This window comes from Dasypus novemcinctus, chromosome 11, assembly GCF_030445035.2.
Source record: "Dasypus novemcinctus isolate mDasNov1 chromosome 11, mDasNov1.1.hap2, whole genome shotgun sequence".
In the NCBI taxonomy this organism is placed as follows: Eukaryota; Metazoa; Chordata; class Mammalia; order Cingulata; family Dasypodidae; genus Dasypus; species Dasypus novemcinctus.
Window position 1 is genome coordinate 10,338,095 of NC_080683.1, and position 24,502 is coordinate 10,362,596.

Genomic DNA, 24,502 nt, shown 5'->3' on the forward strand with positions numbered 1-24,502 from the left:
ATAACTTACCTTATATTAAGTCCAAATTTCCTCTTAGTGAACCCTGTAATTCTCAGCAAATTATAGATGGAGAATGGGAAGCTTAAACCTGTTAAGTAACTTGTCTAAAGTCATACAACTAACAAGTGGTGCATACACAATTTCAATCCTGGTGTCCTAGTACAGAGCCCATTCCTGTACCATTCTGCCAAATGTTTCCTTTACTCCCAGTTCATGTACTTGGGTCAAAATTTAAAGCCTATGAACTCTGTAAAAATACTTCTCATTATTTTCTCTTAATATTGCATTGCAGTCATTGACAATCCTTTGCACCGTTCAGGTTATTATCACCTATGATCCTATGCCACTCTGTGTTTCTATTTCTTTTTACTGTTTCCTTCTTTTCTACTGAAATCCTGTTTGCTATCAGTGACTAGACTCACAATATGTAATATTTTGAAAATTCATTTTTTTAAATAGAATAGGATAGCGATAACTGTTAAAAGTTTTTGGAAACCATAAACAGAGTACACCTATCATTTTATTCTCTGAGTATTAACCACTCAAAAAACTCCGAATGAACGGGCAGGATTCCACCCTATTGTTTTTAAGTGTTGAATAATTTTACTCTTAGATTACACCAGCTTGCTTGGTAAGAAAGTGAATCATTTCCCTCATTAGTCATTTCCTTATATATTATTCTACAGTCTTTCAGCATTACTATTTAATTAGCCTATGCTAATTTATATTTATTATGCGTGACTGTCAAAAGTGTATTTTTTGTTTGTACCAGGAGCTGGCTCTCAGTTTGATTACAAGCCTTCTTATAAGACCTTTGAGCTATATCTTTTTTAAAATTCTACTCCAAACACATGAGCTCTGCTCACAGTGTATGTTTCATATATGTTCAGGGCTGAAATTATTCATAACTCTTTCAGAGCAGATTAAAACCAGAAAAAAGCTTCAAATTAATCATTCTCTTCATTTAACAGGCCTTGTAACAGTTTTGCTGGAGACAATGTCGAGGCTATTTCCCCACTGGGATTTTGGATTATTTATGGAGCGCCAGTTTCTCATACCCCTTTATCCTTCTGGATAATTATGAGTTAGGATTTCTACCAGAGGATCCAAATGAAAATAACCAGCCCCTTTCCAGATAGAACTCGACCATATCTCAAAATACTTCATGGAAGAATACTGTCCTGAAGATTTGGGATATGGAGAAAGTGAAAGAGGAGGACCAAAATGAGTAAGTATTATAAATGCTCTAGAGAGTTTTGGAATTACACCATATAAAAGAATTGCTCACATCATACACAATAGTAATTTATTCTATATAGGCGTTCAATGTGTTTTAAGGCAAATTACTATTTTAAAATGAAAATAACTTTTACTAGCAATTTTGTAAACACATACACAAGGTGCACAGTTTATAACTTGCTTCTTTTGCTTAATATCTATTATGAATACCTTTTTGTATCATCAAATGTTTTTCTATATCATTCTTATTGGTCTCACAGTATTTCCCTATATGAATGTCACCTTAATTTATTTACTCAGTCTCTTTTGATTGGACATGTAGGTAGTTTTTTATTTTTTTGTAGGTAGTTTATAATCTTTCACTACTATGAAAATTCTGTGATGAACATTCTTAAGCTAAATCTAAGATTATGGCTTTAGAGAGTTTCTGTAATTAAAACACCTGGAGCAGGACATACAAACATTGTGAGGCTCTGATGTACATTACCAAAGAGCTGCACACCATTGTCTCCACAATTTATATTCACACTACCAGCAGTAGAAGAATGCCAGTTTCTGTGCATCATCGTCAATATTGTGTATTATCTTTAAAAATACTGCCACTTTGACAGATGAAATATACATTGTTTTATCTATCTAGCCATCTAGCCAGCTATTTATTTGTAACAGTGGGGCTACTGAACCTGGGACCTTGTATGAGGGAAGCCGGCGTTCAACCACTGAGGCACGTCAGCTCCCCTGAGTTGGTCTCCCCATTCACTTGCTTGTTGTTTGCCTCCCTGTTTCCAGGAGGCACCCGGAACTGAATCACGGACCTCCCATGTGGGAAGCAGGTACCCAGCCTCTTGAGCCACATCTGCAACCCTACCTCACTGTTTCAATTTGCAGTCCTTTATCATTGAACTCAAATATTTTACTCATTTTCCACTGGTATATTTATGCTTTTGTTAATGACTATCAAAATGCCCTCTATGTTAAAGGATACTAATCTACTGTCTAACATAGTTTGCATACTGAAGATGTTAATTTTTATTAGCCTAGTCTATCGATCTTTTCCTCAATTTCTCCTAGTCTGAATTTAATTCTGAAGAGCAACCAAGAGTGCATGCTGGTTAAGATATCTCCGCTCTGTCCCTGGGGCCTTGAAATGTGTCCTCACATTTCAGGTGACACCTGAATGGAAAGCAGACACTGAAGATCTCAGGTGATGAAGTCTAGGGTTCAGAATCACCAACACTTCAGTGTTTTTAAAGAGGGATTCTAATTTATGTGCCAGGATACATATTTGCTTGGCATTTAGATTTAGGCTAGAATGAAAATCCCTTTATTGTTGATGCAACTGAAAAAGCAAGTGACAGGAGCAGATACGGCTCGAGCAGTTGAGTTCCTGCCTCCCACACGGGAGGTTCTGAGTTTGGGTGCCAGTGCTTCCTGAGGAAAACAACAACAACAACAAAAATGAACAATAAGCAAAACAAATAAAAAAGCCAACGCAGTGAAGCAAATGTCGCCCAGTGGTTGAGTGGCAGCTTCTTCCTACTTAGAGGTCCCAGGTTCAATCCCTGGAACTTCAAAACAAACAAACACATGAACCAACAAATAAAAATAGCCAAGTTCCACTTAAGGAAACTAAAGAACAAATGAGGTCAATCTCCACCAGCTCTCCCCGTCCTTGGAGAGGAATTTTTTTTCTAATCAGGCACAACCAAAACACCCACCAGTTCCCGTCACTTCTTTCTCGGTCAGAAAGGTCTGTTCCCATGTCTTTGGACTTGTAACAACACAGAGATATTTCCGATTTTTAATCCGGCTGGGAATGTTTGCACAGTGAGCTCGCCCAGGACAGACACACGCCCTCTGACCTCCGACTCCCACACACCTCCACACCAGGAGAAGCCACTCTCAAAAGGGGCTGAAGAAAGGCAGCCACTGGCCAAGATCTACTGATGCTGATCTGGTCTGTGTTTAGCTGTTGCAACAAAGCCCTACCTAATGAGCCCTGCATGAACGCCTGGTGATATTAAGTGCTGTCTCCTCTGTCTTCCCTTACTCTCACTGTGGAGTTTCCCTAAAAGTAGTGAAGCGCTGGTTTTTTAAAAATTGATTAGCAGATGTGATTTTGCTTACATCCCCCATAAACGCTCTGGCTGGTTGCATACCATTGATTACCAGGGGTTTGGTTTACAGCAACTAACTGTTCTCCTTGCTGGTGTTTTAATACAAAATTCAATAGCAAATATGTTTTCAAAACTCTTGTCGTTGCGGCTTGAGTCAGAAGTGACTTGAGGTAAACCCTGTGGGCTGAGTTTTCCTTTCTTGAAAATAATTGCTCTCTCATCAGTCTGTGAAGAAAGTTTCCAAATTGTAGCATTCTAATTGGAAAGTCTGCATTATGCATGGAATGACAAACTATGTTGTGCTGAATGGCATTTTTTTCATCCCTTTCTTAAGGGATTAATTCTGTGCCAGATCGTGAACAATGGCCGAGTTTAAGAGTTGAGATCAACAGCTTCTCAACTGAATTGGTGCCTTTTAGACCAGGAGCAAATGTCTGTTTTGCCTGTTTCTAACTGTCCATCTTGTGTGGGAGACAGGCACCAAAAAGCCCGGGGCCATAATTGCTGCTGTTGCTAAGAGTTTTCTCATTAGGGTGAAAACAAACAAGTAAAGGAAGGCTGACTGCAAGGATATTAGTAATACAGTAATAATTTATTATCAAATCCATTTCTAACCTCTTAGTCGAAATCAAAGATACCACTGACCTCAGAAATTTGTACAGACTATTCTTTGTTAAAGATCCTTCAAATTCTTCAGAAATAATTCTTCTTCCATTCAACAATTCACAAATACTTCCTGAGAACACACTGAGTGACATTAGGCAAGTCACTTAACTTCCTTGAATCTCAGCTTCATCCCTTGTGGAATTAAAGTCATGACTCGATTATTTCTAAGGGCTCTTCCAGTTCTAACATTTTAGAATTTTCTGGGACAGCACATGCAGTGGCAGTTTACTTGGAGAGTCTGTCCTGTACATAGTAACTCTATTTGAGAACGGTTTCCTGGCTATCCTCGGAGTGGTGGAGATGGGAGATTCAAGCACCCTGTCCTATAGACCTGACTGAACTCAAGGAAAACACATGACCCATGCTGGGCCGATCAGATTTCCTGTCTCAAAAATTTAGAATTATGAGTTTCTAGCTGAACTGACCCCGTTCATTCAAAATGAGATGATGAAAACGCAGGCATTCTGGACTGATCCACTCTTTCATGATGGGCGCAAAGAAGCAAAGAAAGCCATCTGTGGTAAGAAGCAAAAAAGGTAGATGGTGTGGCCCCGAGAGGGCTGCCTGGGCTCCTGACAGGATTCCGGCTACTGGTTCCAGTCCCACCAGACTAGGGCCACCAGAGTTTCTGGCCTAGTGGTTCTATGAGAAGGCTCTCAATTATTTTCATAGAATCACTACTTCCGTCTTAAGCCATCTTTACTTGGTCTCTGTCACTTGGAACAAAAGGGCTTACCACAAGCTCCTAGCAGGATGCATGAGACAGAGAGAGCACTCAATAAAGAGTAGATAGAACGGTGATGAGTGAGGACGGCAATGACAATGTGATGATTACAGGACCAGAGAAACCGAGAGGAACAGGGCTGGCGAGAGGGCTCATTTTGGATGACAATCTTTTTTGTTCAAGTAGGAAAGAAGATTCTTCATTGAAGCTGAGAGTGGCAGGAACGTGGTGTGGGGCTGGAAAGGCAAACCCATCCTTGGAATAGGCTCAGTGGGACCTGTGGCTGCTGGGAGGGCTACCGCAGGGAAGGAACAGTTTATACGCCTCTTCAGCAGGGGCATCTTGGGAGCAGGAGAGAAGAAAGCAGGGATGGTAGTGACAAGAAATATACAGTGCAAAGGAAATGCAGGGCCACTGAGAAGTTACGTAGGTTCAGAGAGGGGCTGACTAACTCTCAGAATAGAGAGGAAAGAGCAAGGGCCATGAAACAAAGAACAGAGCTGACGGACATGATGGTAAAGGGCAAAAGCAGAAGCTGTGGTTGGAGAGGGAAATTTCAGTGCTTGCCCAGTTCTCAGTCTGTTGAATGAGGAGCAGAAAGACAAATAACATGCTAGAGGCTCTATTCTAATCTCTGCTATCAGGAGGCAGGAGAGAGCCTATACCAGATACCAGAAGGAAGTAATACAGCTTTAGAGAAACAGCTTTACTGGTGAGAAACTGGGATTTTCCCAGATGAGAAGGATCCTTATTGTTGGCTGTCACAGAGTTCAATTACGTAGCGTCATCCTCAGGTGGGGAGCAAGGTCAAGCTGAAAAGAACTGCAAACCCAAAATGAGATTCTCAGCAGGAGACTAGAATCAAGCAAGAATGTTTTATTAAAAATGTGTAAAGTGGACCACGTGGCTGCCCTTAAGATTCCAGTCATGAGAATTCCCAAGTAGCTGCTGACACGGAGCCCTGCCTACGAGGTGCAGAGGGACCGGGGCGAAGGGGACCAGCCCCCTTCCAAGAGCAGGAGGGGGACATGCAGGCTGCTCGCCAGATGGGCTGGGTTCTTGGCAAATACAATAGAGGAGAGCGGAAAGTTTACAGACTGTCCGATATGTTTACTCTCTCATATCTAGGGCATGGAGGGTGATTTCCCTAAGAGAGGAAGAAACAATGGCATTGGCTAACAATACTCTTTTCCAGCTGACCAGAGAAAAGACAAGATCAAGCTCTGGGCTGCTTGACCTGTGCAGGTTCTGTATTCAGTCCCTTTAAGCTTCAGGACGAAAGAGAAGTAAGAGCTGGCAAAGTACAGACTTGGGAGTACACAGTGTATGCTACCTCTAGTGTCGGCTGCCTTGTTGAGAAAGGGCGATGAATAAAAAGAGAGGTTTTCTCTCTCCCCATCAAATCTTATTTAACATTTGGTGCAATATAATCCAGGTGAGTTATTTTAAGTGGAGATATGTCCATAGAGAATATGTCTGTGGGATATAACTATGGATAGCTGGATGGGACAAAACTTTCCAAAACTTTGAGACAATACAAAACTATCAACTTTTAACAGTTAACTGAGGCCATCTTTTCACTCCTTAACAGGATCAAGTTTTTTATTTCAAGTTTTATGTGATAACATAAAAGCTAACACCATGGAGCCAAACAGCATGGCAATATTCAGTAAATACCAAGTGTGGAATGAATGGTGAACAACTAATCATAATCCTACCTCACATTTACACTGACCTTGGTTTCGAAATGTTTTTGCATACATTATCACATTTGGAAAAAAAACAATTTATAATCAGTACACTTGGTGCTTGCAATGCAAATCTACTTTTCTGAGTTACTTAAGTTAATTTTCTTACACAGGCTAAACACTGCCCAAGCAATCTTTTACAGATTATTCAATCACTTGGCAAATGCTCTATTAACAAATAAGTTTTGGCCCAGCTTCTGATTTAGATTTCATATTACACAGTCCAATTTGATGAAATTTCTTTCATTTTATGCTTTCGATGTGGATGTATGGGAAAACTTCGGCCAGGCCAAAGAGCCCTTTGAAATAAAAGAGGTTTTCTTATATTTTTCAAGGTGACTCTTTCCAAAGCAACTCCTTACTTAAGCAAAATGTTAGCATAAAAAATATTGGGAACCACTCAAATGGTCCTGTTAAGTTTTAAAAGGTGAAGTCTCATTATCTTACAGACCCTTTCAGAAGTGACACACAAAGCAGGTATGCCAGGTTTTACAGATCTTACCCTGCGTTTAAATTTGGCATCATCAATTCCCCTCTCCGCAGCAAGGCTATCTTCCTTGATCCCAGCAGCTCCCCCATCATGACACATACACAGAATCATTGAGACCAGCCTGATCGGGCTTGCCAGCAGGATCAGAAAAGGACGTGAAAGAAGCAGAAATGGTGAGGTCTTGCCCAGACCACAGGGCTTAGCTCCCTAGGTATCAAGTCTAGCTCACTTTCAGCTTCATTTGCTAGGAATGCAATTAGGGTGTTGCTGTGATTAGAAAGGGCCGAAGTATTTCTTCTGTTAACAGCAGATAGCAAAATGCATTTGCATGAGCTTTTCTGTTTCCCCCAATTTTATGAAATTATAAGGAGGGTGAAAAGAAGAGACAGGCATGTTAAAGAGCTCAGAGTTCATTAACATATAAGCCCAGTGTCAGGAATTTTACTTCTTAGGTCTTTATGTACATTTACAAATCCTACAGAATAAAATGGCCCCAGTGGGGGCCTTCATCCAAAGATGGGGGAGCAAAGGTTCCCTGCATAATACCTTCCCGTGGCCCCTTCCTTCAGCTGTCAGGACCAAGCCCATAAGGAGGAATCACCCTGACCCAGCTTCTAGAGCGCAGTGACCATGGCTGAGGGTCTCAGTACTCCCCGTGGGCCCAGAGCAATACCTTACACATTCTAAACTCTACTGAGTTGAACTGAAGGAGACATGGGGATCAGGAGAGGATGATGCAATGTGGAGAGGGACACACCCTTCGCACAAAAGCCAGGTAGTGCATCTCTGGGCAGGATCTTTATGTTCCACAGACTCGACGACCTTTCAGTCCAAAATACTTCCCAGCTGGTTTTCCAATCCTAGCCCTGACACCATATTTGAGCATTTCACTTAGTTTATGAAATGTATCAACCCTGACTGCTATTTCATCTCGAGTTTCTTCTCCTGTCCCTCCTCTGACCACGTGCTAATCTGTGCCCACATGCACCCAGCCACAAAGCACCAAGAAACAAAGCCAGAGAGAAATTTAATAAGCTCTATAGTTCCTTTCTATTCTCCTGGGTCAAGTTTTCATAGGAATCTGTGTCTGTGGGAGAACTCACAATTTAGCTTCAGGCAGATCTTTGTATTCTCTCTACCTGATGATAAAGGGAGAGAATGGAAGGGCAAAACAAGGTGGGAAGGCTTGACTCCGGATGTTACAGGCAGGAGAGCATTTCAGCAGGGATGAAGTACAAGGCAAATCTCTTTCTGTTCCATCACAGAATCTCTCTAATTTTCTTCCCACCAAATCCCTTCTCTGGTCTCTCTTAACAAAGCCAGTACTATTTTTCTACTCCTCTTTCTCTTTCTTAGCTGTCTGACCTTTCTACCTAAATCAGATCTGGGCTTCAACCTCTGAATCACCTTTTCCCCACAGGGCACAATCTACAACTCTTGCTATTTGATCCGAAAACACTTGCCCACCCAATTCAGACCTCATCCTCCTTCAGCAGTACCACCTGTGCTGGTTGTTGCTCATTCCTCCTTCAGGTTCTCTCTATTGAGTTGCTGCTGTTCTCCTACTGCATTTCTAAACCGGTATTTATCACGTTATGTCCTGTACGCGTATTCAGTCAGGCAGTCTGTCTCAAATCTACCTGGTCTTAAATTTTCTCCCTTGAAGTTCCTTCTCTAATGAACTTGCTTCATGAAAGCCTTCTATGAAGGCTTTCATTTCACATAACAACCACCCTCTGAAACAGAAAAATGAAACTATTACAAGTTGCAAGTGCTATAAAATTTAAACACTTAGAGTAGATTATTCTATTTGAAGCCTGCAGTTTCTGACAAATCATAATCCTCTATTTGATACATAGCTTACCATTAAAATAAAAACGTTAATGAGAATAATAGTAGTAACATCTCCACAATATATAAAGGTGGAAAGCCTACGCTAAGTTCTTATAAACAAAAGATACTTAATCTATTTAATATCTAACGGTGTGATAAATCTTTTGAAGAATGGTGCAAAACAAGGGGGAAAAAGCAAGGCTTTATAATATTTTTTGGTAATGGATAGAGGGAAAAATGGCTAATTATGTTTTTCAATGGAATTCTTTTGATCACTGGCCACTCAGTATGATTTTCTCGATCCAGGTCTTCAAAAGCTGAGATCACAAGTTTTAATTCAAACGTTTTCAGCTGAAAATTAATAGCTCTAACTTTCCTAACTGCTAAACAGTCATAATTAAATCAAACTTGTATGGGTTACAGGACCAAAAGCTAAATGGGAAGTGGCCTTTTGTTTTTTGTTTTTTTTCCTGAATCGCCTATACTATTCTCGCCAGAGCAGGAGGCCCAGGCAAAGGCCCATGTGGGGAGGGTCATAGTTTTCCCCACTGCTGTAGAAGATGTGAGGATGCAGTTTCCGTTCAGGAATACTCACAATTGCAGAGAAGCTACCCCTTCCTCTCAACATTTGTTTGGCTGCAGGATTGTCAGACAAGAGAAAAACACTCTCTCTTTGGAATGTATTCTGCACGCGCTGCCTTTTTAGAAATAACCCTCTCAGGTGCCGACATGAATATTCACCAGAGTATATCAGGCTCAGGGGCCAGTCTCCATGCCAGGTACACTAATCCTTCAAAACGTATTCCAGGCAAGCTACTAGGGTAAACTCCTGTACAGGAACTAGGCTTTCTGGTGATAGATACTGGATGGCTGAAAGGAGAAAATTTCAGTGAAGGAGGCAGAGATGAATAAATCACTCTTATCTGTCTGAGGCACTGCTGCAGGCTAGCCCTTTTCACATTGACTCAAGCACAGAATGCAGCTTCATTAGAACACTGCACTCTGCAAATTAAATTGCATTTCTTTTGTTCAGCTGCCTCCCTCTTCCTTATCAAGAAAAACCAACATTCATATCCCCTATGCCCATAACTCCGTGTGCTGGGGCCCCTTTTCTATGTTCTTCTTATTTCGGCTGATAGCATCTACATGGGTGTCCTGAGAACATAATCCTAGCACCATGCAGGCATCCAAAACACACACACTCCACATCCCTCTGCTCTAACCCATATTCTGCAACGTAGAGACAGAAAAGATTAGGAACTTTCACAAGCTAGGGATGTAATCATGTCCAAACTGGGTGAGAACTCAGATTTCTCTGAATCCTCCTACTCTGGCACTGAATCCCTAAGAGCCAGCACTGAGCTTTACGCTGATGTGCAGAAGAGGACCTGGCCAACGGCAGCTTCTCAGGAGCCAGGGGAGCCTAAGTGGGTCACACACGGACTGTTGTAACCAACACTCTTCAGAGAGTCAACGTTTGGGTGTCAGGGGCTGGGAAACATCCCTGAAGTAACCTCCAGGGAGCTGCTGCTGGAACTGTTTCCAGGACCAGCACAGCTCACGCCCTAATAGCCTGGGGGCGTTCGGGGGTGTCTGGTCTCCTCAGCAGCCCAAGAGGAGTGCAGCACCGGGACAAGAAAATGGTGAGGCTTTGGTTGGGTTATCACCTTAGTCTATTCAAACCAGTAAAGGCTCCCATCACTCCTTCAGCTGCTGATGGTCACAAGGACAGTTCAAGGTAATGTGGTGAAACGAGGAACAGGGGCATGAGACAGGAGACCGGACTCTGCCTCTGTCTTGCTTTGCAGCTTGTCCTTTCAGATTTATACGCTGTGAAATGGAGGTAGGGTGGGGGAGGTGAGCAGGGCAAGAAAGGGAGAGAGATTTTAATTTAGCTGATTTGTGGTTCCTTTCTTAAAATTTTTATGTTTTCTCCCCTATTCATTAAAAAGTAATACATGGTATTTCTTGTAAAATGTCTATTATTACAAGGCATTAAAGTAACTGCAAAAAATATAAACCAAAGTTTTCTTAGTAGCAGAACCCTTTTAACAAACAATATCTTACAAGAGCCCCATATATAACAGATAAAAGTAGAACTGCTCTACCTGAGGTCAGAATTGGGGGCTGAAGCTTCATCTGCCAGAACTTACTACTGGCCACTCCTTGTGGTAGCCTCCAGGGCTTGTCCCCCCAAAAACACAGCAGGAAAAACCCTGGGTCATGGGACATATCTTGTCCCCAAACTAAATGCTGATATTCATATTCATTTTTTAATAACAGGCTTGCAAGTATTATCATGTGCATGTTTTGAACCTGTGAAAGGCAAATAAGATATCCTTAATTCTTCACTTTCACCTGTATAAGACTGGGTTGTGAAAAGGACCTATAGATCAGGGTTGATCAACCATGTCCCATGGCTGCCTGCTTTTGTAAATAAAGTTTTATTGGAACTCATGCCCATTTGGTAGAGTTGAGTAGTTGCACCAGAGACTGCATGGCCTGCAAAGTCTAAAATATTTATACCTGGCTCTTTACAGAAAAAGTGTGCTGACCCTTGGAACATATATAAATGAATGCTACTCGTATTGAGAAGTACTGTGTTATGGCACTGAGGTAAGAAATAAAGGTACAGTTGACACTCAGGCTGAGCTTAGCCTAGAAATGTCTAAAATCTCTCTCTTCTGTTGAATGTGTTTCAACAGATTTTCATGTAGCAAATTCCACATGGAATTTTTAGATTCCGCTATCGTCCCGTCTTTGTTTCTGTGACAACTGTACTGACAATTCTTGGCTTGTCTTTCACCCCAAATTTTTGGTATTCCTCCTAGGAGTGAAAGAACTACAAAGGGAATGGGACCCAAAAGAAAAACATTCCAATTAAAAATGAAAATCATCTCCAAACCTGTCCTATTCTCCGAACTGAAGAAGTGCCCAGGAGTTACCCTCTCAGGCTGAAGACGTGTGAAGAGGAGAGTCACTGACTCCAACTCCCAGCTGCCAGTTAAAGGGGATGGAGGCACAGTTTAGGGTGAAGTAGTCATCGAGACGTCTAAAGCCAATCAACAACACAGGTTAACACTACCTAACACAAAAAGTTACACAGTCATTGATAAGGCGGCTAATATGAAGGTAGAATTACAATTCATCAACTGCAGAGGAAGATAACACCACAGACTAAACCACACTAACAAGCAGACAAGTGTTGAGTTGTTTGCTGGTCACCAGGAGAAAACAGATTTGTATGGATCTATCCTCTTGCCATCTCACCAGCTCTGTCTATTGTGATTATAAAAAGCATTTTACAAGATACCCGGCCAGGGCAGTCTATGGTGATAGAACAATAAAAAGTTTACAGCCGTTGGTGTTTTAACAGAACTGCTCATTTAGAATCTTTAATAAAACCAGTTTTAAATGGATGGTTCTGGTTAACATTTTCCTCCCAAATAGTTCCAACTAATCTCTTTCATGAATACTCTTCTTGGCTCTGAATCTAACATATATAGTTAAAATCTTACTACGGTGAACACAGTCATGACAAGGCCATTTCTCCATTCCAGCAGGAACATCGAATCAACAGGACATTAGTAATCTGGTTACCATCCTTTCTCAAACAATTCTCTATATGTCTTAAAGTATCTCTTGCAGGTACTTTATGGCTTAACCATGTCTTAAGTATATTGAATGATTTTTGTGTCTCTGGCAGTGTTACTATGAACTTTCCAATAAAGACAGTACTTGATTATATGTGCTTTATTAACTTTTGATCTTAGGGAAGAAATGAATACAGAAGGGTTAGACACCAAGAAAAGCACTGGTAAGGGTTTGCATTAGAAATGAAGGGACACTGGGTATACAGATGGCATATGCTGAAGGGACTTTGGAACACCCACGGTATACCATCCTAGATCACAACATTCTTCCCACAAGGCTCTTGGGGTAAGCGTATGCTGAGGAAAGTCCCAGCAAATGAGAAGCAAAGGGACACTGTATTACTAGCAGAACTGTTGGCTCAAAATCATAATGCAAAGGGCACATGGGGCACTCCCTTTTCCCAGGCTAGTAATGCCTGAAGGCTTCAGGCGAAAATAACCTGAGACCTAAAACTGGCTCTCATTTTTTTTTTTACCCCTATAATGTAAGGAAGGGTCAATCCAATACATATTCTAGTGCCAGAGAATCTTGGCGAATATGGGAGAGTGTAGCACTGAACTGGCCCTGGGTTGAGGCAGTAACCTTAGCCTGCTGCCCGGAAAGGTAAGAGAGTAAGTACGAGGTCCGAGAAGAGAATAGAATGGGTCTGCTTACTGCCTTGTTGTAGAAGAGGAGAGGAAGAGAGAGAGGAATGGAGGTAGATGGGGGAAAGGTAGGAATGGGGAGGGAAGAAATCGGCATTAGTGGTCTTGGTCCATGCCACACAGGGCCCAGCGAGAGGCAAGAGATGACAGGTGATTCCCCTGCACTGTGGCCACTCTGAGTCCTGAGTAATGGCCAATCTACTCAACAATCCCTTGGAGAGGAACTAAATGCCTTGCCCATGGGCTGAACTGGAAGGTGCAATCTGTTCTCTCATTTTCTTTTTAAGGGCATCTGTGGCTCTGTAGGATCATGCAATAACTTGGAATCCATAGAGCTGGAGTTTAATCTGGCTCCACTGTCATGTTCACAGTGGAAAGAAAGAGAAAGAACACAGATTATACTTTTGTTTCTTCATCTCTAAAATGAAAGCAGTGAGAGGAGCTAAAGCTCCAGAGCTCCTGTAAGATATGGCAACTATAAGGGCCATTAGTCATTTCTAAAACATTAAACTGTATGCAAAGTCTAAACGGTCTTGATTGGTGTTTGGTTATAGGAAAAGAACAATGTGACAAGACTGATAATGGCATAATCATTGAGCGGCATGGTTTCAGGCATCATAAGGTAAAAAGAAGAGGATCCTTACATTAGGCCTTATGGGTTGCAAGGAAAGAAAACCCAGGGAGAAGTAAAAGCATATGCTGCATTTATCTATGTGACCAATACCCCTTATAATGAATCTGATACATTGTTAAACAAGGCAACACAGCAGAAAAAAATTGATTCCTCAGCTAGAGCTAAGCCCCTGCATGACCAGGAAGGTTGCTGAAAGAAGTCCTAGAGGGGCATCAACCAGCCTGTCATCATAATCATTTTTCCTAGGGGAAGGATGCAAAAATGGAGCTGGATGGAGGGAAGAGGCACAAAGGAGAACTAGAAGAGTTTTCTTGATCTCAGTGCTCCTGCTTGTTCTTAACTAGATATACAAGAATGTCTGATGTCTGCGTCAAATACCTGTGGTTACCAGTTTACCAAGGGATAATCTTGAGAAAGAGAGAGAAATCAGGTGCTAGTAAGATGTACCAAACATACCTTAGCAAGGTTATAAAATTGGGTGGTAGTAGGGAAATCTCTGATTTAAGGGTAGCTGGGGAATCTGAAAATTTTCAAAAGTAGATTATTACTTTGGATTAACTCGAGGATTAACCTTAAATGACTGTGACTCAATCAGTTTTCAGAATAGTTTTATTCATTTAAGACTCAAAAGACATATTAAAGCAATTTGATGTATTGAATTTATAAACATTTCAGCCAGTTTGCTGAATGCACTGAGCTTCTTTTAGCTCTTGAGAAGAACTGCATTCCAACCCTGGTATGGCCCGTCCCAGGGGCAGCAGTGTTGTCAAATATTGGCCAAAGTGAAAACCAGGGAAACAGGCTGATGCTCCACATTCATTTGCTCTTCTAAGATGAATGATTCTGATTTTTTAAATTATTGTTTAAATCACTATTGGTGACTCAAGTATTCGTTTTAGAGGGTTCTTAAATAGCAATTCTGGATAATTACTAAATTTACTTTCATGTTTGAAACAATGGATCAAATGCGACTGATCTCTTCTCTGAAAATGTCTTCTTGGTGGGTTAATCTTTGAAAATGACAAGGATTTTTCTTTTCATGCATCCAGCTATATTTTATGATGACTAGCTGTCAAGTTCCCCCATCCCTCAAGAAAAATAAATGGTTGATATGTGAGGTAAATCACACATACAAACACATGAACATTTTTTTTTTTTTTTTTTGGGCATTTAACCTTTCCTGCTTTTCTGAAGAACATCTGAATTCTAGCACCCCTCCTGTATTTTTAACACATAACTTAGTTGCCATAGCAATACTTTCTGGTCTTGAAATACCTCTAGGATGAAACCGGCTGTGACATATTTAACATGCCCCCAAACTCTGCTATCTGTTTCCAGGCTCCAGGATTTCTGGTCCCCTAAGCATTCACACAGTTCAGACTCCAGGGTCTACTGAAAACCAAGGATAGGATTTTTTATTCTACAATTTATCTGGGAACCAGAGGTCTGAGGTCTGAGGGTGATAAGAGAAGGCTTCAGCATGATGCAGATAGGCTCGAAAGAGAAACAATACTTAGTAAATAAATCATGGCTCGGTTAGACAAGGAAGAATGCCCTGGTTCACAGCTGTGACAGATGACACTCAGCATGACTGATACGCAGCAAATTTTGTAAAGTATCTTTCCAATTTCAACTAGAATTATAGGCAATCTTAATGCAAGCCAGAGGAGTCATATAAGTCATATATTTAGATGTTTGCAATATTCTTTAGACCATAAAAAGGAAATTTCTGGCTCTTTAGGTTGAAAAGGAGGCTTTCTTAATGTAAATAGATGTAATGCTTGCCTGTGCAACTCTCAGACTGAATGAAATGGAAGTGGCGTGGAACATTTGAGGCAAGCGTCTCTACCTGTGTTATTGTCAGCGTCTAACTCCAGAGCTTAATCTCAGTCATTTGCTGGGGATGCCAAGATCTTTAACAGTTTCCTCACATACACTTAGATCAGCCACACTGAGCAAATATGACGTCCAATTTACTTGATAGATAGAACTCCTTTTAGTTGCACAAACATATTATGTTGTCAGTTCAGTCAATGAGTGTTTATTGAGTACTCACAGCATAGAATCCCATACTAGGCACTTGGAAACCTTTGCAAAGACCTAAATCCAGCTCAGTACTTCAGAATCACTATCTTAAATTTGAGATTATCCGTAGTCCTCCTAGAGACAGAAGGCAGCACAGATGTAAACAATACTCAGATAGTTACAAACACCCTTTGAGTCATTAGCTTTGATTGCTTTTCTCACCCTTGTCGATGACACCTTCATTTAGAGCTTTTAAATAGGTAACAAATATGGAATGGTCTGTGATTCCACTCCCTTTTCTTTTCTGTGCCTGTGCTTTGGGAAGGAAGTGGATGAGCAACAGTTTAGCAGGTTGGTAAGCAATAAGAAAAAGGAAAAACAGCAGCCAAAAAGGGCCTTGGTAACTTACAAACTGAATCTTGAGTTGGTTGTAACCACACAATAATGAAAGGGCAGCTGAACCTGGCACGGACTTGACAGCTCCCAGAGAAAGGAAAATATGCCAGGATGAATAAAGACCACAGTGGCATATCTAATTTTTTTTAAGGATAAACTTGCCATTGCTTCTCTTTATCTGTTTAATAACTACAAGACAAACTGATTTGCAGTTCAGGCATTCTGGGCCAGATGAACTTGTTTAAGTGGTAGAACTCTTCTTTTTCTACTATAAAATAAAAAGAGCTTCATATCCACAGATTAAAGAGATTATGGATACACATCAAGAACATACTTTGGGGTAAACCCATTTTTTCCTGACATATTGTACATATAATGTTTTCCAAATGAAGAACTCAAATACTTTTGTGTCATTAACTCAATCCTCATCACACCCAAAGAGACTGTGGGTTCATTTAGCTGTGTCATATCTGCACTGTTTCATCTGTGAACAACCAATTTACTTACAATTAGGTTTGTTAAAGCATTATGGGTATTTTACTTACAGTACTGCACATACTCATTACAAAACCATCATTTTCAAGCTAATGTAGAAATAGTTAATTTAATTGACTATGTTATAATTAGGGTTTCAACAAAGTGCTGTCATTTATTACCTGAAAAAGACTGGGTGACAGGCATACTTAATGCATAGCATATTTGATTTTTCAGACAAACCTGAAAACACTTAAAAGGATATTGTAATTAACAAGTAGAAAGATAGTAAGTCTTAAACTAAGGTGACAGAGACTATAAACTAAGACATTAGGTAGATTTTGCTAGTTATTATGACTCTACCCTGGTCTTTTTATATGGGCAGGCTTCTAAAGATGTCCATTATTTAAATTTTAATGTTTTAAAAATGGCATAAAAATGATATAATTACTATTCAATTGCCTACTTCTAAGGCCCATTCCAGGTAATTTCTCTCAAATAAAATTAATAACTTTTGCTGTGTCTGTAAACACAGCAGCAACAAGGACAGACTCCCTGTTTCCCAGTTATGCCGTCTGCTCTGGCTCTTGGGAAAAAGAAAAAAAGAATGCAAAAGATTGGGGAGAGAGTTTCCTATTAACTGCAAGAATGAGGGCGCCTCCTGCTGCTGCTTTTCCAGGAGCTGGCTGCATCAGGCAAGTCAGGCGCAGAGAGAAGGTGGCTTCTCAAGGCACGGTGTCCTCCCCACCCCCCTTCCTTCTCCCCTGCATCAATACCCTATCCTCGGCAAAGAAAACTCTCTTTTTGGGTGCTAATGAAACTCCAGGAGGAGGGTGGTAGTGATGGGTAGGATGGTTGGGGATGGGGGTAGGGCTACTGAATATAGAGACAACAAAACATCTCAGGCCGCCACCTCTCACCTTGCCACTGTCTTGCCCCCTCCCCGCCCCCGCCCCCACCACACTGGCCCCCTTGCTGCTCCTGCTACCTGCCAGGCTCGCACCCACCTCAGGACCTGGGCACTCTGCCTGTGAGGCTCAACCCCCCAGTTACAGGAGGGCCTGATCTTCCCATCCTTCAGTCTCTGCTCAATGTCACCCTCCTAGTAAAACTTTCCCTGACCATCCAGCCTAAAATTGCACTGTTTTTCTACCCCCAGTCTTCCTTCCTTGATTTATTTTTCCCCATAGCATGTCTAAATATGACATATTACAAATACTGTTTACTGTTTATCTCCCTGACCAGAAAGTCAGTTCTAGGAGAGCACCAACTTTTGTCCTGTTTATTCACTGGTGCATCCCCAGGGCCTAGAACAGTCGTAAAAGGCTCAGTACATATTTGTTGAATGAATGAAAGAAAATGGGGGTGGAGTGGGAACAGGGAGGTCAGAGATCACATTTCAAGCTTTGGTACCACACACACAAGCGGGATAAGGCTCCTGCTGAGCACATGAAGGACCAGTTTTGGGATAAACTTTCAGGAAAGGAGGAAATGGTTTCTGCGGATAAAACAAAACAGACAACAAAAGAATCCCTCATCCACTAAACAACTATCTTCTTTTAGGAATAAAGAATGCAGTGACCAAGATAAATCAACTCATGTTTGAGACTTTTACTTCTGTAGCCACCAACTACAAAGAAACCTGGATTTTAAAAACCAGTGCATGGGAAGCAGACCTGGCCCAGTGATTAGGGCGCCCACCTACCACACGGGAGGTCGGCGGTACAAACCCCGGGCCTCATTGACCCGTGTGGAGCTGGCCCACGTGCGGTGCTGATGCGCGCAAGGAGTGCCCTGCCACGCAGGGGTGTCCCCGCGTAGGGGAGCCCCATGCGCAAGGAGTGCGCCCCCGAAGGAGAGCCGCCCAGTGTGAAAGAAAGTGCAGCCTGCCCAGGAATGGCGCCACACACACGGAGAGCTGACACAGCAAGATGACGCAGCAAAAAGAAATACAGATTCCCGGTACCGCTGGTAAGGATAGAAGCGGTCATAGAAGAACACACAGCGAATGGACACAGAGAGCAGACAACAGGGGAGGATGGGGAGAGAAATAAATTAAAAATAAATCTTTTAAAAAACAAAACAAAAACGAGCGCATACATGGTCAGATCCCACTCAGACAGGGAAGGGGGAAGAGCCGGCAGGCGGTCCACAGCCCCTTCCTCTTAGATGGGAAATGTGTTAGGTGCTCGCTCTGTAATGCTCTCCCTCTAGGTGTTGATTCAGAAGCACTGGGCTTCTTCTGATACAGTGACTAGGAAAGCAAGTCAGTCATCACAAGCAATAGACACGGAGGGTCAAATGCCACCGACTAATCATCCTGTCATTGGTCAATTACCCATCCCCATGAAGAGGTGCCACTGATCTAGTTTCCTATCAATAAATGTCTATCTGGGCACATCAGCTGCTGCTAACCACAGCCTGCCAAGATACCCAGCATCGTGCACGGTCATTGGTGGTTAAGAAATCTTACTCCCTTTCCTCTTAATCATGTCACAGAAGAGGCAAATGCAGTTCCTGACAACATAATGTTAGTTTCATAGAGACGTGTCTCTCTGAACACTCAGTCAGTTATACAGGGCTTCAATTGCATGGATTTTTTTTTTTACTGCAAAAACAATAGCTGGGTTTAAGGAAGCCGGAGGCATCATCCTGTGCTGAGATACACATTTTCTGCCATAGGTTGTGTTCTTACTCATCATTTCCCTTCTGAGTCAGGACAAGAAAAATTATTTGGGAGAATCAATTTCACTCCACGTTCAAAGAAAAACAAACGGGCACTGTTCTCCCCTACTTTAAGTCCCAGTGCCACCTTTTTCTGGAGTCAGATTGGATGTCTCTGATGCTTTGGGTAGAGCAAGAGGCTGAGGTGGCCATGCCACATGAACAGCCTGTTTGTCTCTCTCGCTGAGTCGTCACCTTGGCAACGACCTCGCGAGGTTCTTACTGGATCTAAAATTCTAGATCTTCTACTGTCTCCACTATAATTTCCCCTTCTATTTTGACAGACCACTGCATCTCCACATTCAGTCTGCCAAGGGAAGTTTATTCTGAGTTGCCACAGGCTTTACGTATCAGGTGAAGCTGGGAAGAGGCAGCATGTAGACGGTTCTAATGTAAGTGTGACTAATGCTTCATAGGCATTACATGCAGAAGGTATGGGATTGCTGAAGAGGGTTGTCTAAAGCGGCCTGGCTGACGATGGAGGGCTAGGGAAGGATTCCCAAAGGAGTGCGATCTTGCACGGGGCGTAAGAGCCAGGTGAAAAGGGGGTAGTGAGCAGCGTAGTGGGAGACACAGCAGTGAGAACAACACATTCAAAGATTTAAAGGTATAGGGGTAAGAGAAAAAAACAGAAATCACAAAGCACAAAGGTGCAACTATGGTAATGGCAGTGGGGACGGAGGAGAGGGGATGGATTTGTGAGATATTCAGGAGGTGGTACTGAAAGAGCTTTGTGGTTAACTGGTTGATGAGGGAGGTGAGGGAGAGGAAGGAATTTAGGGAGATCCCTGTGTTTTTGGCTCAGATGGGGCCACTGAATGAGGGAATCATGAAGTGAGGTGACTTTGGCAGGAGAGAGCGAGCACAGTGGCATTCCATTTCAGACATCTTGGTTTGAGCTGCCTATGGAACAGTGGTGAGTGGTGAGGCAGGGAGGTGTGGAGGGCCAGGAGAGCAGAAGGGCTACAAGGAACAATAAGTGAGAGTGTGCAGAACTACTGACCTGCCAGTTTGCTTCCACCTTCGTTGGCAAGAAGACTGATCTCCAAATTAGAAATGGCATAACAAGCATAAAGAGAAGTAAATTAAGCCCCAAATAGGAATAGGGGAAGTGAAAGAGCATATCTAGTCAATTTAAATGATTTCAAGTCTCCTGGCTCAGATGAGTTACACCCCAAGACTGCTGAAAAGAAACTGCAGATGGAGATGCACCACGGCTTCAGTAGCAATGGCAGCTCTCGCGAGGCCTAAGTCCCGCTAGCCCTCTCTCCCCTCAGGAGATCACTGCAGTTGGTCAAACCTATTCCTTGGTAACCATGTGTGACCAAAAGGCCGTGATCAAAAATGCAGACATGTCGGAGGAGATGCAACAGGACTTGGTGGAGTGTGCTACTCAGGCCTTAGAGAAATAAAACATAGAGAAGGATGTTGTGGCCATGTCAAGGAGTTTGACAAGAAGCTCCACCTGGCACTGTACTGTCCGGAGGAACTTCAGTAGTGTTGTGACACATGACACCAGTACTTCATCTACTTCTACCTGAGCCAAGGGGCCATCCTGCCCAAACCTGGTTAAAGCATGGACTGAGACACCCACCCAGCAATCTATCCAAAAACAAGGCCTGCAGCCCAAACACCAAATACCAGAGACTGAAATTCTCAGCCTTGCTAAGGGAACACCTTGATCTCTGAACTTTTATTGCGTTGTTTTGTACAGGGCATTCTCTCTACTAGTTTGTTATGGTTATAAATCAATTAGTGAAACAACTTACATTTGTATTTATTTTCTATTCCATACTCTCTCTGCCCATGTTTTTTCTTTCAAAAACCATTCCTTTCAAACAAAATAAATCTGTTGGAGATGAGTAGTGTGTGATTAAAAAAAAGAAGAAAATGCAGATGTAAGCTCAGATATGTTTGGTAACTTTCAAGAAATTGTGGCATCTATAAGAAGTACCAGAAGACAAAAGAAGGAAAACTATTCTCCAGATCTTTAATGCAAAGAGGGACAGCTCATAATACACAGAAAAGTTTTTTTTTTTAATTTTTATTGTTGTTGTGTTGTTTTAGGAGATACTGGGGATTGAGGTTCAATGGGAAGCAGGCATTCACCACTGAGCTACATTCCCAGGTTCATGGGAAGCAGGCACTCAACCACTGAGCTAAATCAGCTCCCCAATGAGAGTTGGTTTTTCTGTTTGTTTTTTTGTTTTAGGAGGTACAGGAGATTGAACCCAGGACCTCATACATGGGAAGCAGGTGCTCAACCACTTGAACGGCATTCACTCTCCTACAGATAAATTTGATACCATCTATGACAAAAATGTTAGAATGGCTTGTTAAACAGATGGCTTATGAGTACTTTAAAGTACGCAGCTGAGAAAAAGGAAGGGTGTGTGTGTATGAGTCTGCTATTTGGTATAAATTTATCTGTATTGGTAGCTTGTCCAGATTGATTCTGGCTTGTCTTTCCCCCTTCCTAAGCACAGTGAGTTCTCTGGTCTGCCCTATGAACTCAAAGTTTCTCTGGCTGTGATTTGTTGCCTGTGGTACTCAGCCTGTGATGCGACCCTTTATGAGAAGGGCTTGCCAATTTAAATGAAGAATTCCACAATCTGAATTCTTCAAGAAATTCACCAGCTCCTCAGGGTGCCCCAGGGAATCAGCAAGCAGTAGTAACCCCTGTGGTTATCAGCCTAAATATCAATAAACGCTCTCCTATAGAATCACACTACCTTAAATTTTGTAATATTTCTTTCTTTAAATATATTGACTGTTTAAAATGAGAATAGGAAGCAATAAAGCAAATGGGGTGGAGCATGACCGAGGAAGGCTGCCACGTCCTTCCAACACCTCTGGCCCTGGCAGGCTACGACTTTTTTCTTTTTCTTCTATTTTTTACATTAGCCCTTCAGAAGACTTTTTAGAACCTTAAAAAATAAATTAATGTTTATTTAAAGCTGTCTACTCAAGACCACAGCTCCTTGAACTAAAAGGCCAGGGGCTCTTATCTTTTTTGTTCCACGGACCCCTTTGCCAGTCAGGTGAAAACCACAGACCCCTTACTAAGTCCACACTATCCTGTGGATTATTTAATAAATATAGCACATCCACACTAACACATCCCCATAAGAACGCTTTTTTTGAATTTCAAGTTCCCGGACAAGAACCCCTGATAGAACCCCCGCTCTAGGTAACGTCACGTGCCTCACATTTAAAAATTATTTATAATCCTATAAATCAAACAATTTTGAATTAAAGTTAACATCTTAAAATAAAACATATGAACAAAGAGCCACAAAGATCACTAAGATCTTTTAGAACTAGGTTTCATATTCAACTCTGTTTGGCTAATATATAGTCGTTTATTAATATTGAAAAGGAATTTTCATACCTATAAAACCACTCTTGACTTACCGTATAAGCCCCTGACCAATCTAACAGAGACTTGAGAAAGAGGTAAATCATATCCAGGGAAAGGACTCTAATTTAATCCCTCCACGAGTCCAATATTGGTGATCTCCCCCACCAGAAAATCCAAATGAGCATCCTATATCTCTTTGTCTCTTTTTCTCTCCTTCTCTAATGGTATTTAAAGCAAAGAATACGTACAGTTTCTTTGCCGAAGTTAGTAGGATCATCATTTTACCAAGATATAATTTGCACGTACGCCTTCTCTTCCAAAAGTTAACAAAAGAAAAGGGAACTTCTTACCGTATTGACCCGATCATGTATGGCTGTGCCAGCTGAACCACAATCGCACCACTTCCTAGCTGGTGACATGTGTAGCCAGAATCCCAATCATAATTCTTGGTGTCTCCATTCAGCAAAGCATTTCGACTCCGACTCACACCTTCAATCACACTGGCACAATCAGCAATTGTTGCAACATTCTCCATGGGAACTGTGAATCCCAACGCAAAACTTAGAATCAGGATGAGAGAAGCCAAATGTATCCCAATAGTATGCGCCTAGGACAAAATTAATTACTATCTCTATTGAACAATAAAAGGGAAATTAGAACATTTTGATTATCTTAAAACAAACAGTTTCCATGCCAAATAGCTAAAATAATAATAATAATTAATATAAAAAGGTTGAAAACTAAAGATGGAGCAAATCAAGCCACATGTAGCAATTAACCCTTATGTATTTTATTGTAAAGAAATATGATACCCTTAAAATACAGAATAAATATATTGTAGACTATTACTACAGTAGGAAACCACATAGCAATTGAGATGAACAACAGTTATATGCAAATGAATGAATCTTAAAAACATAATGTTGAATGAAAAAGCAAGGCACAGGAAAACACAGGAAGTCTGAGATTGTTTATACAAAGTTTTTTTTAAAAAAGTCAAAACTAAAAATACACTGTTTAGAGATATATACATAAATATAAAAAACTGAACAGGAACTCTTAGAATTACTGTACAAAATGTAGGACAGTTTGGAGAGATGGAAGATGAAATCTTGTTGATAACCTCTCTGGAGACTTCAAAAGCACTGGTGTTGGGCTGTTTAGGTGATGGTACACAGGAATTTATTTTTATTGGCATTCTCTGAACTGTACAATATAGTTAGTACATCTACTTTTCTGAAAATTTGTTTAAAGTAACATGTTATATATAAAATCAGTATTTTAGAATTCATAAAGCAGGGGAGTAACCTTGGATATGGTAGCAACTCTTTTAAAAATACACTGTTGGGGAAGCAGACTTGGCCCAAAGGATAGGGCGTCTGCCTACCACATGGGAAGTCCGCGGTTCAAACCCCGGGCCTCCTTGACCAGTGTGGAACTGGCCCATGCACAGTGCTGATGCACGCAAGGAGTGCCCTGTCATGCAGGGGTGTCCCCTGCATAGGGGAGCACCACACACAAGGAGTGCGCCCCGTAAGGAGAGCCGCCCAGCGCGAAAGAAAGTGCAGCCTGCCCAGGAATGGCACTGCACACACAGAGAGCTGATGCAACAAGATGACGCAACACAAAGAAACACAGATTCCCGGTGCCGCTGATAATGATAGAAGCAGAAACAGAAGAACACACAGCAAATGGACACAGAGAGCAGACAACGGGGGGGGAAATAAATAAAAAATAAATCTTTAAAAATACACAGTTGCCCTCAGCCATGAC

At 41.6% G+C, this 24,502-nt stretch overlaps 1 protein-coding gene across 2 annotated transcripts in view; it reads right to left on the bottom strand.

The window, feature by feature from the left end:
• BTBD9 (BTB domain containing 9) overlaps positions 1–24,502 on the bottom strand; it is a 475,382-nt gene that overhangs the window by 82,843 nt on the left and 368,037 nt on the right. For both annotated transcript variants that reach the window (XM_004460278.5, XM_071218440.1), the window contains exon 8: positions 23,080–23,269. In XM_004460278.5, coding sequence (XP_004460335.1) covers positions 23,080–23,269 — 190 coding nt within the window. The remainder of the gene's footprint in view (positions 1–23,079; positions 23,270–24,502) is intronic.